The following is an 18,669-nucleotide window of genomic DNA, read 5'->3' as shown; positions in this document are numbered from 1 at the left end:
TTTTTGTTATTGATCTTGCGTTAAAGAAATTATTGTGAAGATAACATGAGTTTTAGTATCTGTTGAAATGTGGTTACTTATATTTATTCGTAGAGATGTTAACATCTGATATATTTTATAACTGCGAATTATTTGAGGGGCCATGATAATAATTTCTTGGTACATTGTATGATCGTCATGGTGACTGAAGTTGTTTGAAGAAAATGTGTTTCTTGCGTTGGTATCTGAGATAGTTTCATTGCCTCTACAGACTTCATGGGGACCGAACTTGTTAGACATTGTGTCAAGGAAGAGGCTATGGACATCTCCACAATTCCTCCTGGCTTTGAATCACTTGCATCCATGCTTAAAAAGGTGGATAATGAAAATAAAACAAGTTGCTCAACCCCTGCAAGTGACTTGCAATTGCAGAGATCCAAGATGGAAACAGATTGTGAGCCTCTGGAGGGTGTTAAAATGAAGCCTCAAAGACGGCGACGGCGATCAGAGATAAAATATGACCAAGTTGTTAACATTTCAGAAGATGAATCTGACTGCGAGCAGGTTGAGACTCTGCTGCGTTGCAATAATAACTATTTTCAAATTTGTCTTAGTTTTGTATCTGTTCTTATTCCTTATTTGTACCTGCAGAACATCTCTTTAAGGTCTCATCTTCCAAAAGGGGTTGTCCATGAATGTGAAGATAGTGTCAATTGCCCAAAGGTTTAAACTATAACTATTTTTCGCCTCTCTCTCTCTCGTTGTGATTCAATAGAATATAATTTTTTCTGCATGTCTAGATTAGTGGATCATGTTTTTGATGTTGTAAATAGAGATGGACAATTTCACATACTATCCAGGATTATTTTTTTTACAGTGCTTTCAATCGATTATGTTACAAAGCCCACCCCCAAACTAGCTTTGAACATAAAAGCAAACATTGAAACACAATCCTAATATAAATTCCGATAATGAGATTTAGTTTACCAATCCATGAGTATTTATTATCTGTGTGTCAAAACAGGTCACTGCACAATGGCGTCCAGAAGGAGCTTGCAGGCCTGATGTTCAGGATGCTCCAGTGTTCTATCCAACTGAAGAGGTTATTGCTGTCAATTGTTATACTTGCTTGCCCATTTTCCCCTACCCTTCCCTTACTTTCCCTTACCTTACATATCTCTACTTGTTTCTATTACCTATTATGTCAATTTTTTTTTTTTTTTAAATTTATTTCAAATATTATGCTCCATGTTATGAGATCTCAATTAATTTCCAGGAATTTGAAGATACTCTAACATATATAGAGAGTATACGGCCCAGAGCAGAAGCATATGGAATTTGCCGTATTGTACCTCCTGCTTCATGGAAACCTCCATGTCCTCTAAAGGAGAAGAACATATGGGAAAACACCAAATTTATTACTCGTATACAAAGGATTGACAAACTTCAGAATCGGGATCCAATGACAAAAAGAATAAAAATTAATCATTATAAGAAAAAGAAAAGAAGAAGATATGCTAAAGCCGATATCAGGGCTCATGGTGAGGCTGCAAATGACGAGTCTGAGAGATTTGGGTTTGAAACTGGTCCAGAGTTTACTCTGGATTCATTTCAGAAATATGCTGATGATTTCAAGGCCCAATACTTCAGAAAGAATGAAGCGCAATGGGAGCCCTCAGTGGAAAATATTGAGGGGGAATATTGGCGTATGGTCTTGAAGCCCACAGAAGAAATTGAGGTATCATTTTTATAGATTTTTCATTGGGTGTCTACGTGTGCAGGTGTGTTTGCCCCTATGTTGCATAGGCTATTCATTTCCAAATTATAATAAGGGTCGGCCCTAAGCAAGGGCGGGCTGGCGTCTTGCCTAGGTCCCAATGCTTGGAGGGGCCCTTGTTAGCCGAAGAGTTTATTTATTTATCACTAAATAAAGTTTTTAAATAACTGAAGATTTGAACCTATGACCTCAAAATTATTCTTCCCAATTAAGCACCACAATCTTTTGAATTAATAATGCAATTAATATATATATGAAAAGGTAAAGGACAAGGGCGTGATTTTTTTGGAGTCGGTGAACTGTTCATACTTCATGTGCATTAACTTCATATATTAAGCACCCCCACCCCACCCCGCTCTGTTTTTTTTTTCCACTATGGCCCATGCCTATAAAATGATACTACGATAGGACCGGCCCTGATTATAATTTGCGTTTATGTATATTGTTTTGCATTTGTGAGGCTTTATAACTTACGAATTTAATCCATTCATCCCTTTTTTTTTTGTGCTTTCTAGGTGCTTTATGGTGCTGACTTGGAAACTGGAGCCTTTAGCAGTGGGTTTCCTAAACAACCCCATCAAATAGGTTCTGCTTCTGAGATGAAATACATAAATTCAGGATGGAATTTGAATAACTTCCCCAAACTTCCAGGTTCAGTGCTTTCATATGAGAGCAGTGATATATCTGGTGTTCTTGTGCCCTGGCTGTATGTAGGAATGTGCTTTTCCTCTTTCTGTTGGGTAAGGAAGCTTCCATCCTTGCTTGGAATAAATACTATATCAAGATAATGCAAACAACATAGATGACTTTTGAATATCAATACCTAGTTTGTTGTTTGTTACTATTCTAGATTTTTCTCCCTCTTAAGGGTTTCATAGAACCAGCTTTCTATTATTTGTTATTAATGTGAATTGTGAATATTTATTAATGGCTGGTTTCGATTCTCTTTTCTTTTGAATTAGGCTTTAATGTAGATTGCTGTGTTAGGGTCAAAGTGTTTGATAACTGTTGGTATATAATATCTTTAAGAAAGTAGTAACATAGTGGTTCAAAGTTTCTACATTGTATGGTTAAAATTTTCATATTCCTTTTTAATGTTACAGCATGTTGAAGATCACCATTTATACTCTTTGAATTACATGCATTGGGGAGCTCCAAAAATGTGGTATGGTGTTCCTGGTGTAGATGCTCCAAAGCTGGAAGCTGCTATGAGGAAACACTTGCCTGACCTCTTTGAGGAGCAGCCAGATTTGCTTCATAAGCTGGTGAGAAGAACACATCTATACAACTTTATATATCCAGATCTTTCATTGGATGTCGGTTACATTTTTTCTTCTTTTCCTGCTTTTATTTTTCATTTTAAAATTTTGGGGTGATTTTGGGCAACTAGCTAAACTTTCAATCTTTGGTGAGTGGTAAACTACCATTTAACTCCAATGCTTGCCAGAAGAGTTAATTTCTTTTCATGGGAAGTGAATCAAGTGATTTCACATTGAATATTTGCAGTCTTAAACAAGATATGTGTTTCCTTCCATCATGGTATTTGATTGTCTGGAAGTTCCATTCTTAAAAATCTTAGTTATATGCAGGTAACACAACTTTCCCCTTCCATACTGAAGTCTGAAGGAGTGCCAGTTTATCGATGTGTTCAAAACTCTGGGGAGTTTGTTCTCACCTTCCCTCGAGCATATCATGCTGGTTTCAATTGTGGCTTCAACTATGCTGAAGCTGTAAATGTAGCTCCAATAGATTGGTTACCCCATGGACAGACTGCTATTGAGCTCTATTCTGCTCAAAGCCGCAAGACATCCATTTCACATGATAAACTTTTGCTTGGTGCAGCAAGGGATGCAGTTAAAGCACAATGGGAACTTAGTTTACTGAAGAAGAATACTTCAGATAATATGAGATGGGGAGATGTTTGTGGACAAGATGGGGCATTGTCTAAAGCATTAAAGGTAAAGATTTGTTTCTATGTTTCCTTTTCTTCCTATATGTGGATTTGTGCAATTTGGTATTACTTCATTCAGTAGTTCATAATTTTGAGTGATTTGTAATAGATTCCTAGTTGGTTGGTTATGGAATGTCAGAGAAATTAGTATAGCAAAAAATAAAGGAAAAACAATGCTTTCGTGTAATTTTTTTCCCCTTTGATTTGTTTACCAAATGATGAATTTTCGAAGCTGAATAACTAAATTCCTGTTATGATGTGGTGCAATATGCAATGGAGAAATAGTTTGCTAATTTCACCATTCGTAACATTTTGTGTAGGCTCGTGTTGAGATGGAACGAGTTAGGAGGGAATTTCTCTGCAATTCCTCAAAGACATTAAAGATGGAGAGCACTTTTGATGCTGATTGTGAGAGGGAATGCTGTGTCTGCTTTTTTGATCTGCATCTCTCTGCAGCAGGATGCCACAAATGCTCACCTGTAAAATATGCATGCTTGAATCATGCAAAACAATTGTGTTCATGTTCTTGGGGTTCTAAATTCTTCCTTTTTCGTTATGACATTACTGAGTTAAATGTGTTGGTCGAAGCTTTGGAGGGGAAACTAAGTGCAATATATCGATGGGCAAAGCAAGATCTGGGACTGGCCTTGAGTTCATTTATAAACAGAGAGAATAAGGTTCCCGGGCTCATGGGTAAGTTATCTTGCTCTTCTGCAGGATTGGGAACAAAAGAGGTAAATTCAATACCGGTTGTAGCTTCTTTACCACAAGAGAAGAAAGAGGAGAAGGGTGAGGAACTCTTGAAAGCAGTTAACAGCACCTATACCTTGCAGAAAGATAAACCGCATGGTGAGCCAGTGTCTTCTGAAAAGAAGCTGTCTTTGGCAGTACAAAATTTTCTCCGTGGAGTCAAGGAAACAAACAACAGTTTCCAAAAAAGAAGCGAAGGATCCTCAAAGTTGCTTCCTGGTAAACAAACTCAAGTTAGTCAGATTTCCCAAGAGTGTTCATCATCCAATAAAACCTTATGTACAGATAAGCCTGCAGTAAAAACTTCAATTCCCCAAGATGATGAGGTTATTGTCCTCAGTGATGATGAGACAGAGAAGCCAAAGATAACAGTTCTTGGGAAAGCAAAGGATGTTCCTGAAAAGTGTAAAGTTGGCTCAAGTTGCAGTGATTTAGTGCCCATCTCGACTGTCTCCACAAGTAATTCTACAATCAGTGGAGAAAGAATTAATTCTTCGTATGTACCCAGCTGCATAAAAGCTGAGAATGCTCAAGCGGAAACAAGTCATGCTCTACAAAGTCATTCCCTCCATGACATTGTGCCTTCCAATGTTGATGCTAATAAAAATGTTGAGGGTCCTCAGAGAGCGGATAGTCAAATGCAACATCTGCAACCATGTGAAAGCAAACCCAATAACGAAGATATTCCTAAGAAATTCGATGTTGATGGCAAGTCAAGGTCAATGGATAGTGCACAATCTCTATTGTCTCCCTCTCAAAATAATTCTGACAGATATTTCCGACAAAAGGGTCCTCGCATTGCTAAAGTGGTGAGAAGAATCACTTGCATTGTTGAAGCTCTGAATTTTGGAGTTATCCAGCCTGGAAACTTATGGTGCGACACTCGGGCTATTTACCCGAAGGGTATGATCCTTGAATCTCTCTTGACTTTTATGCAAATATTTAAAGTCAATAGTAAGTAAGCTTTCTGGTTATGTCTTGTGCAGGATTTCGGAGTCGTACCAGATATATAGATGTTTTAGATCCAACAAACATGTGCTACTATATTTCTGAAGTTCTGGATGCAGGACGAGATGGACCTTTGTTTATGGTAATTGAATGTTTTGCATAATTCACGTCATACACCAGATTACACACCTTAATTTAGTATGCCTTCTTTATACCGTGAGCAAAATAAGATATTGGGGTTGGACACGTGAAGAATATTTACTAGGCTCTTTTAGTCTGATAATCGAATTATTTTTCAGGTCTCCTTGGAGCATTGTCCAAGTGAAGTATTTATCCATGTATCAGCAGCCAATTGTTGGAAAATGGTTCAGGAAAGACTGAACCAAGAGATTGCTAAGCAACGTAAGTTAGGAAAGACAAACCTTCCTCCACTTGTACCTCCTGGAAGTCTTGATGGCATGGAAATGTTTGGTTTTTCTTCACCGGCAATCATGCCGGTAAGCCTATCGAACTTAATACTGTTCCTTTCTCAAGCACATTTATCCAAGACACATCTTAGAATGTCCTTTAGTTAGCGTGCCTCTGAACAGTTAAATCTGTATCAGAGACATATTACAATATCCATCAAAATCAATAATAGTTCTATGGCTTAGGAAACTGAAGTTGACACCATAACCTCTGCAGGTTCTTCAAGCTCTGGACCGAGACAGAGTGTGCAAGGAGTACTGGAAATCACGGCCACTTTCGCAGATTCAACAAGGTTCTGCGCCTGGAGACAACCTGAAACCGACACCAAAACCAGAGGTCGATAACGAAGCTGGAAAACGCCATCTTCTACCCACAGGAGCTTATGCAACACTTGCTGGCCTGTTTAAGAAAGCTAACCCTGAAGAACTTCAGGCACTATACAGTTTATTAAACAACAATCCCTCGCCTTCTGATCAAGGATTAGTGGCTCGGGTTCTTCTTAGTGATGAGATTCATAGACGGGGTAGATGATGATTCAATTTTGTCATAGAAAGAGGTTTTTATCAGTAAGTACTTTGGCCCCCCATTATATCTCTTTTCCTAATTGATTTGCAGCATAAACCCTGTGAACTGTGAAGATTCAGTATAGTCTCATGCACTGTACAGTAGTAGAACAGTAGAATGACATTGCTAGGCTGCTGACAGCGGATTTGGGCTCATTTTTTTAAAATGTAAACTGTAGAGAATGAGAAAATTTTGGGATGAATTCAAGTGACTAATTTTTCAAATGCCATTTTCCAATGTTAGCTGTTTTAATTTAAAGGATCTCAAATAACGGAAATCCTATGAATAAGGTGTAATATAGGCTATGTTTATCAGTTAATTTTGGCTTATTTGACCACTATTAACTGTTTGATTTGGTTAAACAATTAATACGAGTGTTTGGTTAATTAGTTTTTTTTTTGTAATAGCTTATTACTTTAAAATGTTAAAATTCAAAAAGTTATTTAAAAGTAATTTTTTTGATTTAATTTTTTAAAAAATTAATTTTGTATGTAATCAACTAACAACTAGTTAAATTTATTAACTCAATCAGTTAACAACTAATAATTATTTATTAAACACTCCCATAAAAAAAAAATACCTCTTTGATGATTTTTAATTGACCACACTTGGGTTAATGTGAGAAAATAAAAACGATAAAAAGAGTACTATATTTACGAGTTGGGTTACAAAATAAAATAAAGGAACAATTTAAACCCAAATGGTCCAACTTATAAGTCCAATTAAGGTGAATTTGACTAATAAAGAAGACGGTTGCAAAGTGTCAATAACTAAGTAGCTATTAAACTTCCTGCCAAGTCACCACGTCGTGCAACAAGGCACGAGGACCCTTCAAAGCCATGCATTGCACCCATAGTTGTCGTTGACCACCATTGGTTAGGCTTGATCGGTGTTACAATGACTCACCAAACATCGGTGAATAGCTCAATTGGCCAATCTGAGGGGCAAGGCTACCCCTGAACCTTGCCTCCATCCTTAGTTGGGCGATGCTGGCCTACCATGATTCGTGTAAGCGTCTTTATCGATCAGTGTATGTCACTTGTAACAATTATTTATTTGTAAAGTATTATTATACAATATTATTAGCATTCAAAAAATTACATAAAAAAGAGTGAAGAAGAAATTCAAGAAGAAAGGACCACATAAGCCCACACCAAACCATGTTATTATTAAAATTTTGGATGTCTCCCAAACATAAAAAATTAGGAGATAATGATGACAACCCCTTAAGTAGCAACATACGAAAATGCCGAAGATGGAAAATGCGGGGATTGTACGGACAAAGTATGTGCAGGTGTGCCTAGGGGTCGCATCTGGATCGTACGTACGAGAAGCCACCAATGCTTCAGCCGGGGTGCAATCAGAAGCGTTGGATTTTGCGTAGGGAAGAGCGGAAAGGGTGCCGCTCGACAAGCGCTACATGATTGCTGCCACGTGGGAAACATGACCGAAGGGAGCACGTGTCACCTCCACGGAGATTGCGAGGTCGAACGGACTAAATTTCGGGTCGGGTATAATGGACTAAATTTCTGAGGTTGGTTCAAAGTAGGGATGTTACTTGTAAATCAAAATCAACTGGTTATAGTAGTCTAATAAGATTTAAAAAAAAAAAATAAAAGTAGGGTAATAAAAAAATCAACCTCTTAATGAATTAAGCTGTTTCTTTCCAAAAAAAAAATAAAAAATCAACCTAATAAGTAAATCAAGTTAGCCCATTTAGCCCTTTTTTTTTTAAAATGATACTGGTTCTATTATAATGTAGTATCTATACTTTCTCAATCTACTGAAATACAAAGAGCCAATAACACTTCACTGAGGTTCGAACTCACAACCTTTCAAATAGAAGTTCAACCCAGGTACCGATTATAAAAAATAATAAAATTAAATTAATAAGTCTTACCTATTATAGGCTTGTGTTGATATGTGACACAAAAAATAAACTCAACTTATATATATATTTAGTCGATCTAGCTCCTGCGAATACTAATAATCTCGTGAAAACGTGTGAATTAATATTATTTGTTCATTTATGATGATTAATGATTCGAAATTAAGAAAAATTTTTAAAAAGGTGGTGACATTTTGTAATAATCACGTTGCATTTGAAAATGTTTGATAGTGCATCCACAAATAACTTATAGATAGTACACACATGTGAATGCAATATTATATATTTTGAGTGCATTATTGTCAGTTATCTGCGAGTGAATTATCAAGCATTTCCACACGCATCATCTTAATTATAGAAATGTCAATGCGCTTTTTCCTTAGTTTTTAGCCTTTAATTATCTTAGATGGGCTTATGCGATTAATCAAACACGTTCTCATGGAGAATACTAATTTCATTATATACGAGTGAGTACTAATAAAATGTTTATTACTTTTGAAGAAAAATGTAAAACTTTTAGATTTTGATTTAAAAGTATTACATTTTTCCTTTTTAGTAACAAACACAACATTACTTATAAGAAAAATGTAATACTTTTGATGAAAAATGTCATGTTATACTTTTACATCAAAATGTAAAAGTTTTATATTTTTCATCAAAAGTATTACAATTTCCCTTATAACAAACATTTTATTCCTAATTAGTATTATATTTTTCAATAAAAATATAGTATTACATTTTTATATGCCCTGATCTATTTCACAGATAATAATCAGTGTAGTGAGACGGATTCACACAAGTGCGACTCATGCATAAACATAAAGAAGGTGAAAATTTTAAAATGAAAGATGGAGAAAGAAAACCATTTAACGTTATAATGAGAGACAATCCTCAGATCACAACATTATATATATATATATATATATCCAATCCATGAGTAATGACTCTATTATATATAATGTAGTTTCTCAATCTACTAAAGCACACACTAAGGTTCGCCTGTATAACTTCCCATTTGGGAGAGTCATAGAAATGACATTGAATTACAAGTTACTTGAATTGACTTACATGGTGCTATATAATTTCATTGCAACAATTAATTTAAGCCTTCACTACATAATAGTGACCAAAGATGATAATTTTAATATTAACTTTTATTATCACTATGTGTAATAACCATTTAACAAAACTCAAATATGGATTTGTACCCATACCTCCCTTTATTGGTCATGCTTATGAACTTATTTTAATTTAGTTGACTAGTTCAGTTGTACCTTGAGGGCAACAAAACCCATATATATACTGCATGTGTGAGTATGTTATTATCAAGATCAATCGCGCTTATTATCACTATATCAAAGTTATAGCTAGTAGCAAAGGCACAACTTTGCACCCTCCAACCTCAACTGCCCAACTTGCTTAGCTTTAATTTAATATACTAATTGTCAAAATCAAACGCTTATCACTACGCCAAAAATTGTAACTAATAGCGAAAGAGTAATTTTATTTCCTTGTACTTGCGTATCAATCTTCTAATCCGATGCCCCAACATTACATACTTACATCTTTCTTAGTCTTGATAAACCATCATTAACATCCATCTGGGGACAACATATACTGAGGAAAAACCTTGTAATTTAAATAGTGAATGCACTTTTTTTTTTTTTTTTCGAAAACCTATAGTGAATGCACTTAATTAATAATAAAAAGGGTAATAATCTTTGTGGAGTATCAAGTGTAGATATATAATGAGACAATCTTCGAAGATGTAAAAGATTTTTGTAAGTTGTCTTATTCCAATGTTTTTATAATAATGCAATTAGGACAAACTTAGCTGTTTTGTTTATTTGTGTGATTGTTATAGATTTGGTTAGATTGTGTTTGAAGTCAATACCTAACTATGTCTCCCTTTTCGTTGGCACTTGTGTTTTCCACTACTAATTAATACTTAATTACTCCTACTTTAATTTCCCTTCCCTACCCGTAACCATATCTGAAGGTAGGGCCACCAGTTTTTTTTTTTTTTTTTTTTTTTTTTTTTTTTTTAAATTTAAATCGAATGAAGGGTGAGACTCTAATAGCGTAAAATTTATACAAAACGAGCTTATTAAGGCATCCAATGAGGTTAAAAAATGACCAAATAATCATTCGTCAAAATATGATGAAGAGGGTGAGGTAAGATATTGGCTCTGTTTGATAACATAGTTAGCTTATCAGTTAATTTTAATTTATTTGGCCATTATTAGTTGTTTGACTTGCAGGTTAAATATTAATATGAGTGTTTGATTAATTAGTTTTTTTGTAACCACTTATTACTCCAAAATGTTAAAATTCAAAAAATTACTCAAAACGGCTTTTTTGATCAGTATTTTGAGAAAGTCATTTTGCATGTAATCAACTATTAGCTAATAATTAATTTACCAATTTTTTTCTACAATCTGCTAATGCTATCAACTAGTGAAATTGATAGCAACTATTTACCAAACACCCCTATTGTCTCCCATCCGACCATTCATGTTGGATAGCCATATAATTGATATACAATAATCTACCACATGATTTCGGACAAATTATATTGTACATTGGTCTACCTTACAAGATAAATCTTGATACATATTCATTTTTATATTACAAGTTTATTTTTTGTGTATTGCATATTTATTTTTAGTTTATGATGATTAAGTTTATTTTTTGTGGGAACTAAACCGTTTATTTTTGTGTATGAGATTTCATCATAAACTTAGTGGATATAAGCTGATCATGCATGAATCATGATATAATGTGCTTAGTAAATAATTAAAAATTATTCATTGACATTTATATTGGAAAGAAAACATTCATAATTACCATATTTAATTTCTTACATTGATATTTTTCTTATCTATATATATTGATTAATATTTAAAACTGATAATATTCAGATAGCATTACTTGCATGAGGAGCTTGAGGGGTGACGGCGGCGATCACCTTGTGCTTTGACGACGTCGTCGTCGACCGCTTCCGTTTCTTCTCGTAGCTAATCCCTCTAGACTTGGACTGGAAATCCCGAACGTCGCGGAGGAACAGGCGGACGGCGCGGGCGCCGAACGGGTTAGACTCCGGCCTGCCGCCGTGCTCTTCGTAGGCGGCGCGGAGGCGGCCGATGAGCGCGTCGAGGCTGCCCCAAGCTTGCCTCAGCGGGCAGGGGCAGGGCGCCGGAGGGTTGGGGACGCCGAAGAAGGGGCAGTTCTGGTTGTGGACTTTAGTCTTCCCGAACTGGTCCAGGTACCGGAGAAACTCCAGCACGTGCGCGCCGCTGCAGAGCGGCAGCGACAGCGGCGGCCGGTGGTTGCGCAGATACTGGCAGAAGGTGTTCCAGTCCCGCCGCTTCTGGTTCTCGTACCGGCTCAGAGGCGGCGGCCGCGGCGGAGCCGCGGGCGCGTGGATCGTCGTCGTCCTCGACTCGTTGCCGGTAAATATGAAATCGATACTCGGAACCATGATTCCGGAGCTCGGATTCATAATTTCTTGCGGTGTAATGAAATCCATTTGGTATTTATCTGTTAGGGTTCCTAAATCTGGTAGTTTTAGTGTTTCTGTTACCATATATTCATCACATTCACAAGTTAAAGATGAAGAAGATGCTAGATCTTAGGGCTAAAACAGAAAAGAAAATGAGATGAGATCAAGGTGAAGTATGTAAGTGAGACATATAGTTACAGTGGAGCTAAGAGATTTTGCGGAAAGAGTGTATTCTGCAAGAAAAGGAAAGAAAGCTCAGTCCTTTAATTTAGCAATAATATGAAGAGAGAGAGAGAGAGGAGGTAGAAATGTAGGAGTGTAGCAAAAGGGTTAACCAGTGATTTTGGAGCATCACATATGACATTACATGTTTGTTTTTATAGGAAAAGTATTTGTTACCCTGGGCAACATAACCCAATCAAGTTGGTCGGACAGACGGGTAATTAATTACAAAATTTCATGTTCAACTTTTATAGGGAGTTGTCTATTAGTATTCTCGATTTGAGCTAGTCCATTATAAATAACTTAAGCTGGTTTAGCTCCTTGTGGTCTACCGCTTTTTGATCCTTTGACAACTACGATCACAAAGTAAGCTTCATTAATTCATCAAGTACGCCTTTAGGTAGCGTTTACCAACATCAAAATGTATTAGCTCAAGTGATTAAATATGAGGACATACTTGTAGCAACACTCTTAGAAGAATGGCCCACCATCACTAGGGTTAGAGCACCCTATGTCATTCGATAATAAAACACATTCTTTAATTATGTATTAGATACAAATCTAACAAAATTTTATTAATCATATCAATTATCAGTTTAAGCTTTTAGTTGATGCGGTTAGAGTTTCAGCCTCTCAGAGACTTTATATGTGTTACATTTTTCAATAAACTTGGTGGGTACGCTTTAACAATTATTGTATAGTAAGTACTATTAAGATAAAATATAATAGGTGTGGTTATGAGGTTATGCATACGACAAAGCTATGATATGATATATATATATACGGAGTAGGGTAGCATAAAACTACAAATAAAGCTGTAAATACGTTGAAAGCAACTGTTGTTGGCAACAATAGTAGGCAACAAAATCTAGGAAACTTCATGCTGCCAATCCCTGCTAAGTACATTAGACTGCTCCAAAAATCTTTAGCTCACATTCTTGAGTTCACACGTAATAAGAAACATGGGGGAAATTCATTGCAGATAAGGGATGACGTACTCCTCCCCATTGTAGTATTGTCATCTTCATTATATTCCCACATTGCGATAGGTTCAACGGAGAAAGATGGTAATTTTTAGATAGGGAAGTTATATTTCACTCACTTAATCATGTCTTTCGCGATTTGTAATACATTTTTGTATTATGTTATACATATTATGATCCTTCAATTTATTTACGAACACATAACTCTTACTGATTCTGTTATGTCCATACATACTTTCACCACCTACTCACTGGGTTCGACCACAAGTTGTTAGTTTTTATTATTTAAAAGTTTGATATAGTTATTTGTTTTAATAATTAAGGATATTTATTGTTTGATCACTCAATTTGGTTTATTCATTGGATTGAAAGTCAATTGCACTGTAAGTATACATCATTTTGAGCAATAAATAAATAAATAAAATAATTGATGTATGTAATACCATCATATTTGAAAAGCTTGGGATGTGATTTTATATATATATATATATATATATATATATATATATATATATATATATATAATTGAGATTATTGTTGTAATATAATGTTATTGAATAGAATAATTTTGTCCATAAACTCAAATTTTTTCAATGACGAAGAAAATTTGCAATCATTATCTAATAGTGAACTTTTATTAGATATAGTGGGAGGCACCATATCATGTGCACTCATGATCTATATTTTCGTTATCATGATTTACATTCTTCCAAATGCTCTGTCGGGTCGGGGTGTGGGGGGCCCTTAGGGTTGGGGTTCAGCCTTTTGGAAGAATGATCTATATTTCCGAGTATATAAGATGTATTTATTGTATTGTTATGCATATATAATTGTTTAGTTTTGTTCGTTTAACTTTTCTTTATAAGGTAAAAATTATGTTATAATGAATAATTTTTTTAATCAATCAAAATCTCTTTTGATTACTTTTCCTCCTTTCATATTATAAGCAAAAAATAAAACAACCCCAATCAAATTACTAAAACAATTGACCTGAAATGTACTTTTTTATTACCAAAGAAGGGGATACCCAAACTACTAATAGCCTCCCTTAAGGCTTGAACCTTTCACCCCCCATTTAAGGGAGCAACCGGATACCATTGGACTACAAGGTCCTTGGTCCTAAAGTGTACTTTTGAGTAGCAGCAACATATTTTCCCGTAAATTAGAAATAAACATACAAGACGTCTTAGCTTGGTAGTAGTACAAATTGAAGAACATTTTTCAAAATACATGCACTACATACTTTTTCTTAATTTGCCATTTCCTCCCCCTATCACCTTCTTGAACCAAGCACAATGTCAACCATGAGGATTGAAGTGACCATAAACATATACGGAGACATACACTCAAGGTGATGGGGAAAATGACATTTCAACCAACATGTTTCACTAGCTCAAACCGTGTTATAAATGCTAGCTAGCTAACTCAGACTTTTCAAAGCAAAGTCTTGATAGAGCCCAATAAGATTTTACAAGAATCTTGTTTGTTTATTTGTAAGCAAGCAAAGAAAATGACATTAATTAAGGACTTACTCCTCACGACCCACCGGCAAATTCAATTTCTTGTCTATGAAATGAGAAAAACCCAACATTATATTTATATATATATGAAAAGATGTTGGCCAAGTTAATATTTGTGGGTTGGCACAAGATTTCAACTTTAAATTTTTTCCTTGCATGGTTATTTAGGTGGTAACAAAACCCTACTTTCCTCTATGCAATTATATTATACTTGCATAGCAAGCAATACTAGTGCCACGTTTTGATAACAAGATACTAAACTTGGTCTTTCAATATAATTGAGGAAAATGTCAAAATACTTGAATACTTTGATTTGTGGGAAAGTCGCTATCTACCTATCTTGATTGTGGCCCTAATCGGCAAAGGAGCACAAATGGGTAAACAAGCCTAGCTATGTTGCTCATAGTTGACCAATAAATTGAACCTAGCTATCTCGAATTTGAAATCTTGTAATTACTAAGTCAGTCTGACTAACTCAATTGGGGTTGTTCTGAAAATGTTAAATACTAGTAATACAAAGTGTATGTATTTGTTACATGGCTCGAACTCAATATGCTAGCTAGAATACTAGTAATACAAAGCATGAAGTAGTGGAGTGCAGCATAGTGACGTCTCCATATAAAGCCAAGAGCTTTTCATGGGATTGAGGTTGTTGTGTCGTTCTATTATACCAAAATGAATCCTTAACTTTTGTCCTGTGTCTACATTGTACAAGCAGCGGGTCACGGACACCACAGTGCCATATATATCATTTCCCATCGCCTCTTTTGCTTTCGGCCTGACTGGTTTCTCACTCCATCCACTCAATTGCCTATCATATTTGATGTGATATATATTTTCGGGATATCTAATTTTTTTCTGGTTTAGTTGTTTTATTTATACAAGTTGAAGATCATATTTTCACAGGTCCGGCCTATTCTTGCATTTTAGTGAAAAAGTCTAGAAGACAAAATCCTGATGTGTCAGATTTATGTGGTTTAACTGTTTTATTTATATTATACAAGTTGAGGATCACGTTTTCACATGCCCCGGCGCGACCCTATCCTAGATTCTTGGTGGGGAAAACAAAATCGTGATGTGTCAGATTTATGTGGTGTGGTTGGGCCCCTGGCCCCCCACACCCCGGCTTGACAGAGCATTTGGGAGGATGTAAATCATGGTGACTCAACTGAACATGTGGCCCGACAGAGCATTTGGGAGGATGTGGTGTGGTTGGGCCCCCACACCCCAGCCCGACAGAGCATTTGGGAGGATGTAAATTATGGTGACTCAACTGAACATGAACCAAAAACAAAATCGTGATGTGTCAGATTTATGTGGTGTGGTTGGGCCCCTGGCCCGACAGAGCATTTGGGAGGATGTAAATCATGGTGACTCAACTGAACATGTGGCCCGACATAGCATTTGGGAGGATGTGGTGTGGTTGGGCCCCCCACACCCCAGCCCGACAGAGCATTTGGGAGGATGTAAATCATGGTGACTCAACTGAACATGAACCACAGAGAGCATTTGGGAGATGTAAATCATGGTGACTCAACTGAACATGAACCACAGAGGCTATGGTTGGGCCCCCCACACCCCAGCCCGACAGAGCATTTGGGAGGATGTAGAGGCTATGGTTGGGCCCCTACACCCCAGCCCGATAGAGCATTTGGGAGGATGTAAATCATGGTGACTCAACTGAACATGAACCACAGAGGTTATGGTTGGGCCCCCCACACCCCAGCATTTGGGAGGATGTAAATCATGGTGACTCAACTGAACATGAACCACAGAGAGCATTTGGGAGGATGTAAATCATGGTGACTCAACTGAACATGAACCACAGAGGCTATGGTTGGGCCCTCCACACCCCAGCCCGACAGAGCATTTGGGAGGATGTAGAGGCTAGGGTTGGGCCCCCCACACCCCAGCCCTACAGAGCATGAACCACAGAGAGCATTTGGGAAGATGTAAATCATGGTGACTCAACTGAACATGAACCACAGAGGCTATGCTTGGGCCCCCCACACGCCAGCCCGACAGAGCATTTGGGAGGATGTAGAGGCTATGGTTGGGCCCCCCACACCACAGCCCGACAGAGCATGCATTTGGGAGGATGTAAATCATGGTGACTCAACTGAACATGAACCACAGAGGTATGGTTGGGCCCCCCACACGCCAGCCCGACAGAGCATTTGGGAGGATGTAAATCATGGTGACTCAACTGAACTTGAACCACAAAGGCTATGGTTGGGCCCCCCACACCCCAGCCCGACAGAGCATTTGGGAGGATGTAGAGGCTATGGTTGGGCCCCCCACACCCCAGCCCGACAGAGCATGATAAATCATGGTAACTTAACTGAACATGAACCACAGAGACTATGGTTGGGCCCCCCACACCCCAGCCCGACAGAGCATGATAAATCATGGTGACTCAATTGAACATGAACCACAGAGGCTATGGTTGGGCCCCCCGCACCCCAGCCCGACAGAGCATGATAAATCATGGTGACTCAACTGAACATGAACCACAGAGGCTATGGTTGCCCCCCCGCCCCCCCCAGCCCGACAGAGCATGAGGATGTTAAATCATGGTGGCTCAACTGAACATGAACCATAGAGGCTATGGTTGGGCCCCCCACACCCCAACCCGACAGAGCATGCATTTGGGAGGATGTAAATCATGGTGGCTCAACTGAACATGAACCACAGAGGCTATGGTTGGGCCCCCCACACACCAGCCCGACAGAGCAGAGGCTATGGTTGGGCCCCCCACACACCAGCCCGATAGAGCATGCATTTGGGATGATGTAAATCATGGTGACTCAACTGAACAGAGGCTATGGTTGGGCCCCCCATACCCCAACCCGACAGAGCATGCATTTGGGAGGATGGGAGGATGTAAATCATGGTGACTCAATTGAACATGAACCACAGAGGCTATGGTTGGCCCCCCCACACACCAGCCCGACAGAGCATGCATTTGGGAAGATGTAAATCATGGTGACTCAACTGAACACCCCAGCCCGACAGAGCATGCATTTGGGAGGATGTAAATCATGGTGACTCAACTGAACGCTATGGTTGGGCCCCCCACACCCCAGCCCGACAGAGCATCATGGTGACTCAACTGAACGCCAGCTAACTGAACGCTATGGTTGGGCCCCCCCACACCCCAGCCCGACAGAGCATCATAGTGACTCAACTGAACGCTATGGTTGGGCCCCCCCACACCCCGGCCCGACAGAGCATGCATTTGGGAGGATGTAAATCATGGTGACTCAACTGAACATGAACCACAGAGGCTATTGGGCCCCCCACACACCAGCTAACTGAACGCTATGGTTGGGCCCCCCACACCCCGACAGAGCATCATGGTGACTCAACTGAACATGAACCACAGAGGCTATTGGGCCCCCCACACCCCAGCCCGACAGAGTATGCATTTGGGAGGATGTAAATCATGGTGGTGACTCAACTGAACATGAACCACAGAGGCTGGCAGACAGAGTGCATTTGGTGACTCAACTGAACATGAACCACACACCCCAGCCCGACAGAGTATGCATTTGGGAGGATGTAAATCATGGTGGTGACTCAACTGAACATGAACCACAGATTGGGCCCCCCACACACCAGCCCGACAGAGCATGCATTTGGGAGGATGTGACTCAACTGAACATGAACCACAGAGGCAGACAGAGTGCATTTTGACTCAACTGAACATGAACCACAGAGGCTATTGGGCCCCCCACACACCAGCCCGACAGAGCATGCATTTGGGAGGATGTGACTCAACTGAACATGAACCACAGAGGCAGACAGAGTGCATTTGGGAGAATGTAAATCATACCGATGCTCTCTGCGCACAAGGAGCCCCCTCACCCCTCACTTCGAGAGGCTCTCTGCGCACAAGGAGCCCCCTCACCCCTCACTTTGAGAGGTTGCTCCCACACTGCTGCTGGTGAGACTCGACCCCTGGTCATTCTTCCAAAATTTCACCTCTATGACCAGTTGAGCTACCCATGCGAGCGGTTTGACTGTTTTATTATTTATATAAGTTGAGGATAACGTTTTCACATGCCCCGACCCTATCCTAGATTCTTGGTGGGAAAGACGTACAAAATCTTGATGT

The 18,669-nt window shown here is 38.5% G+C and overlaps 2 protein-coding genes across 4 annotated transcripts in view; one reads left to right on the top strand and one right to left on the bottom strand.

The window, feature by feature from the left end:
- Positions 1-6,674, top strand: part of LOC109186332 (lysine-specific demethylase JMJ18-like) — a 7,690-nt gene extending 1,016 nt beyond the window's left edge. For 2 of the 3 annotated variants that reach the window (XM_019336272.1, XM_019336271.1), the window contains exons 3-13: positions 251-543; positions 631-702; positions 1,004-1,081; positions 1,256-1,717; positions 2,272-2,496; positions 2,860-3,021; positions 3,346-3,714; positions 4,028-5,360; positions 5,444-5,547; positions 5,705-5,902; positions 6,090-6,404. In XM_019336272.1, the coding sequence (XP_019191817.1) occupies positions 256-543; positions 631-702; positions 1,004-1,081; positions 1,256-1,717; positions 2,272-2,496; positions 2,860-3,021; positions 3,346-3,714; positions 4,028-5,360; positions 5,444-5,547; positions 5,705-5,902; positions 6,090-6,404 (3,606 nt within the window). In that variant the 5' untranslated portion in view covers positions 251-255. Of the gene's footprint in view, positions 1-250; positions 544-630; positions 703-1,003; positions 1,082-1,255; positions 1,718-2,271; positions 2,497-2,859; positions 3,022-3,345; positions 3,715-4,027; positions 5,361-5,443; positions 5,548-5,704; positions 5,903-6,089 lie in introns of those variants that run through there. The other variant, XM_019336273.1, reaches the window with a different exon arrangement.
- A 4,444-nt stretch (positions 6,675-11,118) lies between these two features.
- LOC109186343 (protein LIGHT-DEPENDENT SHORT HYPOCOTYLS 1-like) lies at positions 11,119-12,183 on the bottom strand. The gene has a single exon (XM_019336292.1). It carries the CDS (start codon positions 11,909-11,911, stop codon positions 11,243-11,245), a length of 669 nt encoding a protein of 222 aa, XP_019191837.1. The 5' UTR covers positions 11,912-12,183; the 3' UTR covers positions 11,119-11,242.
- Between the last annotated feature and the right edge of the window lie 6,486 nt (positions 12,184-18,669).

Source organism: Ipomoea nil, unplaced genomic scaffold, assembly GCF_001879475.1.
Source record: "Ipomoea nil cultivar Tokyo-kokei standard unplaced genomic scaffold, Asagao_1.1 scaffold1407, whole genome shotgun sequence".
NCBI lineage: Eukaryota > Viridiplantae > Streptophyta > Magnoliopsida > Solanales > Convolvulaceae > Ipomoea > Ipomoea nil.
The sequence above is the reverse complement of the archived record's forward strand: the minus strand, read 5'-3'. Positions and strand labels throughout refer to the sequence as shown.

Coding starts and splice junctions, on each gene's coding strand:
- LOC109186343 (XM_019336292.1), bottom strand. CDS start 11,911: ATGGTAACAGAAACACTAAAACTACCAGATTTAGGAACCCTAACAGAT.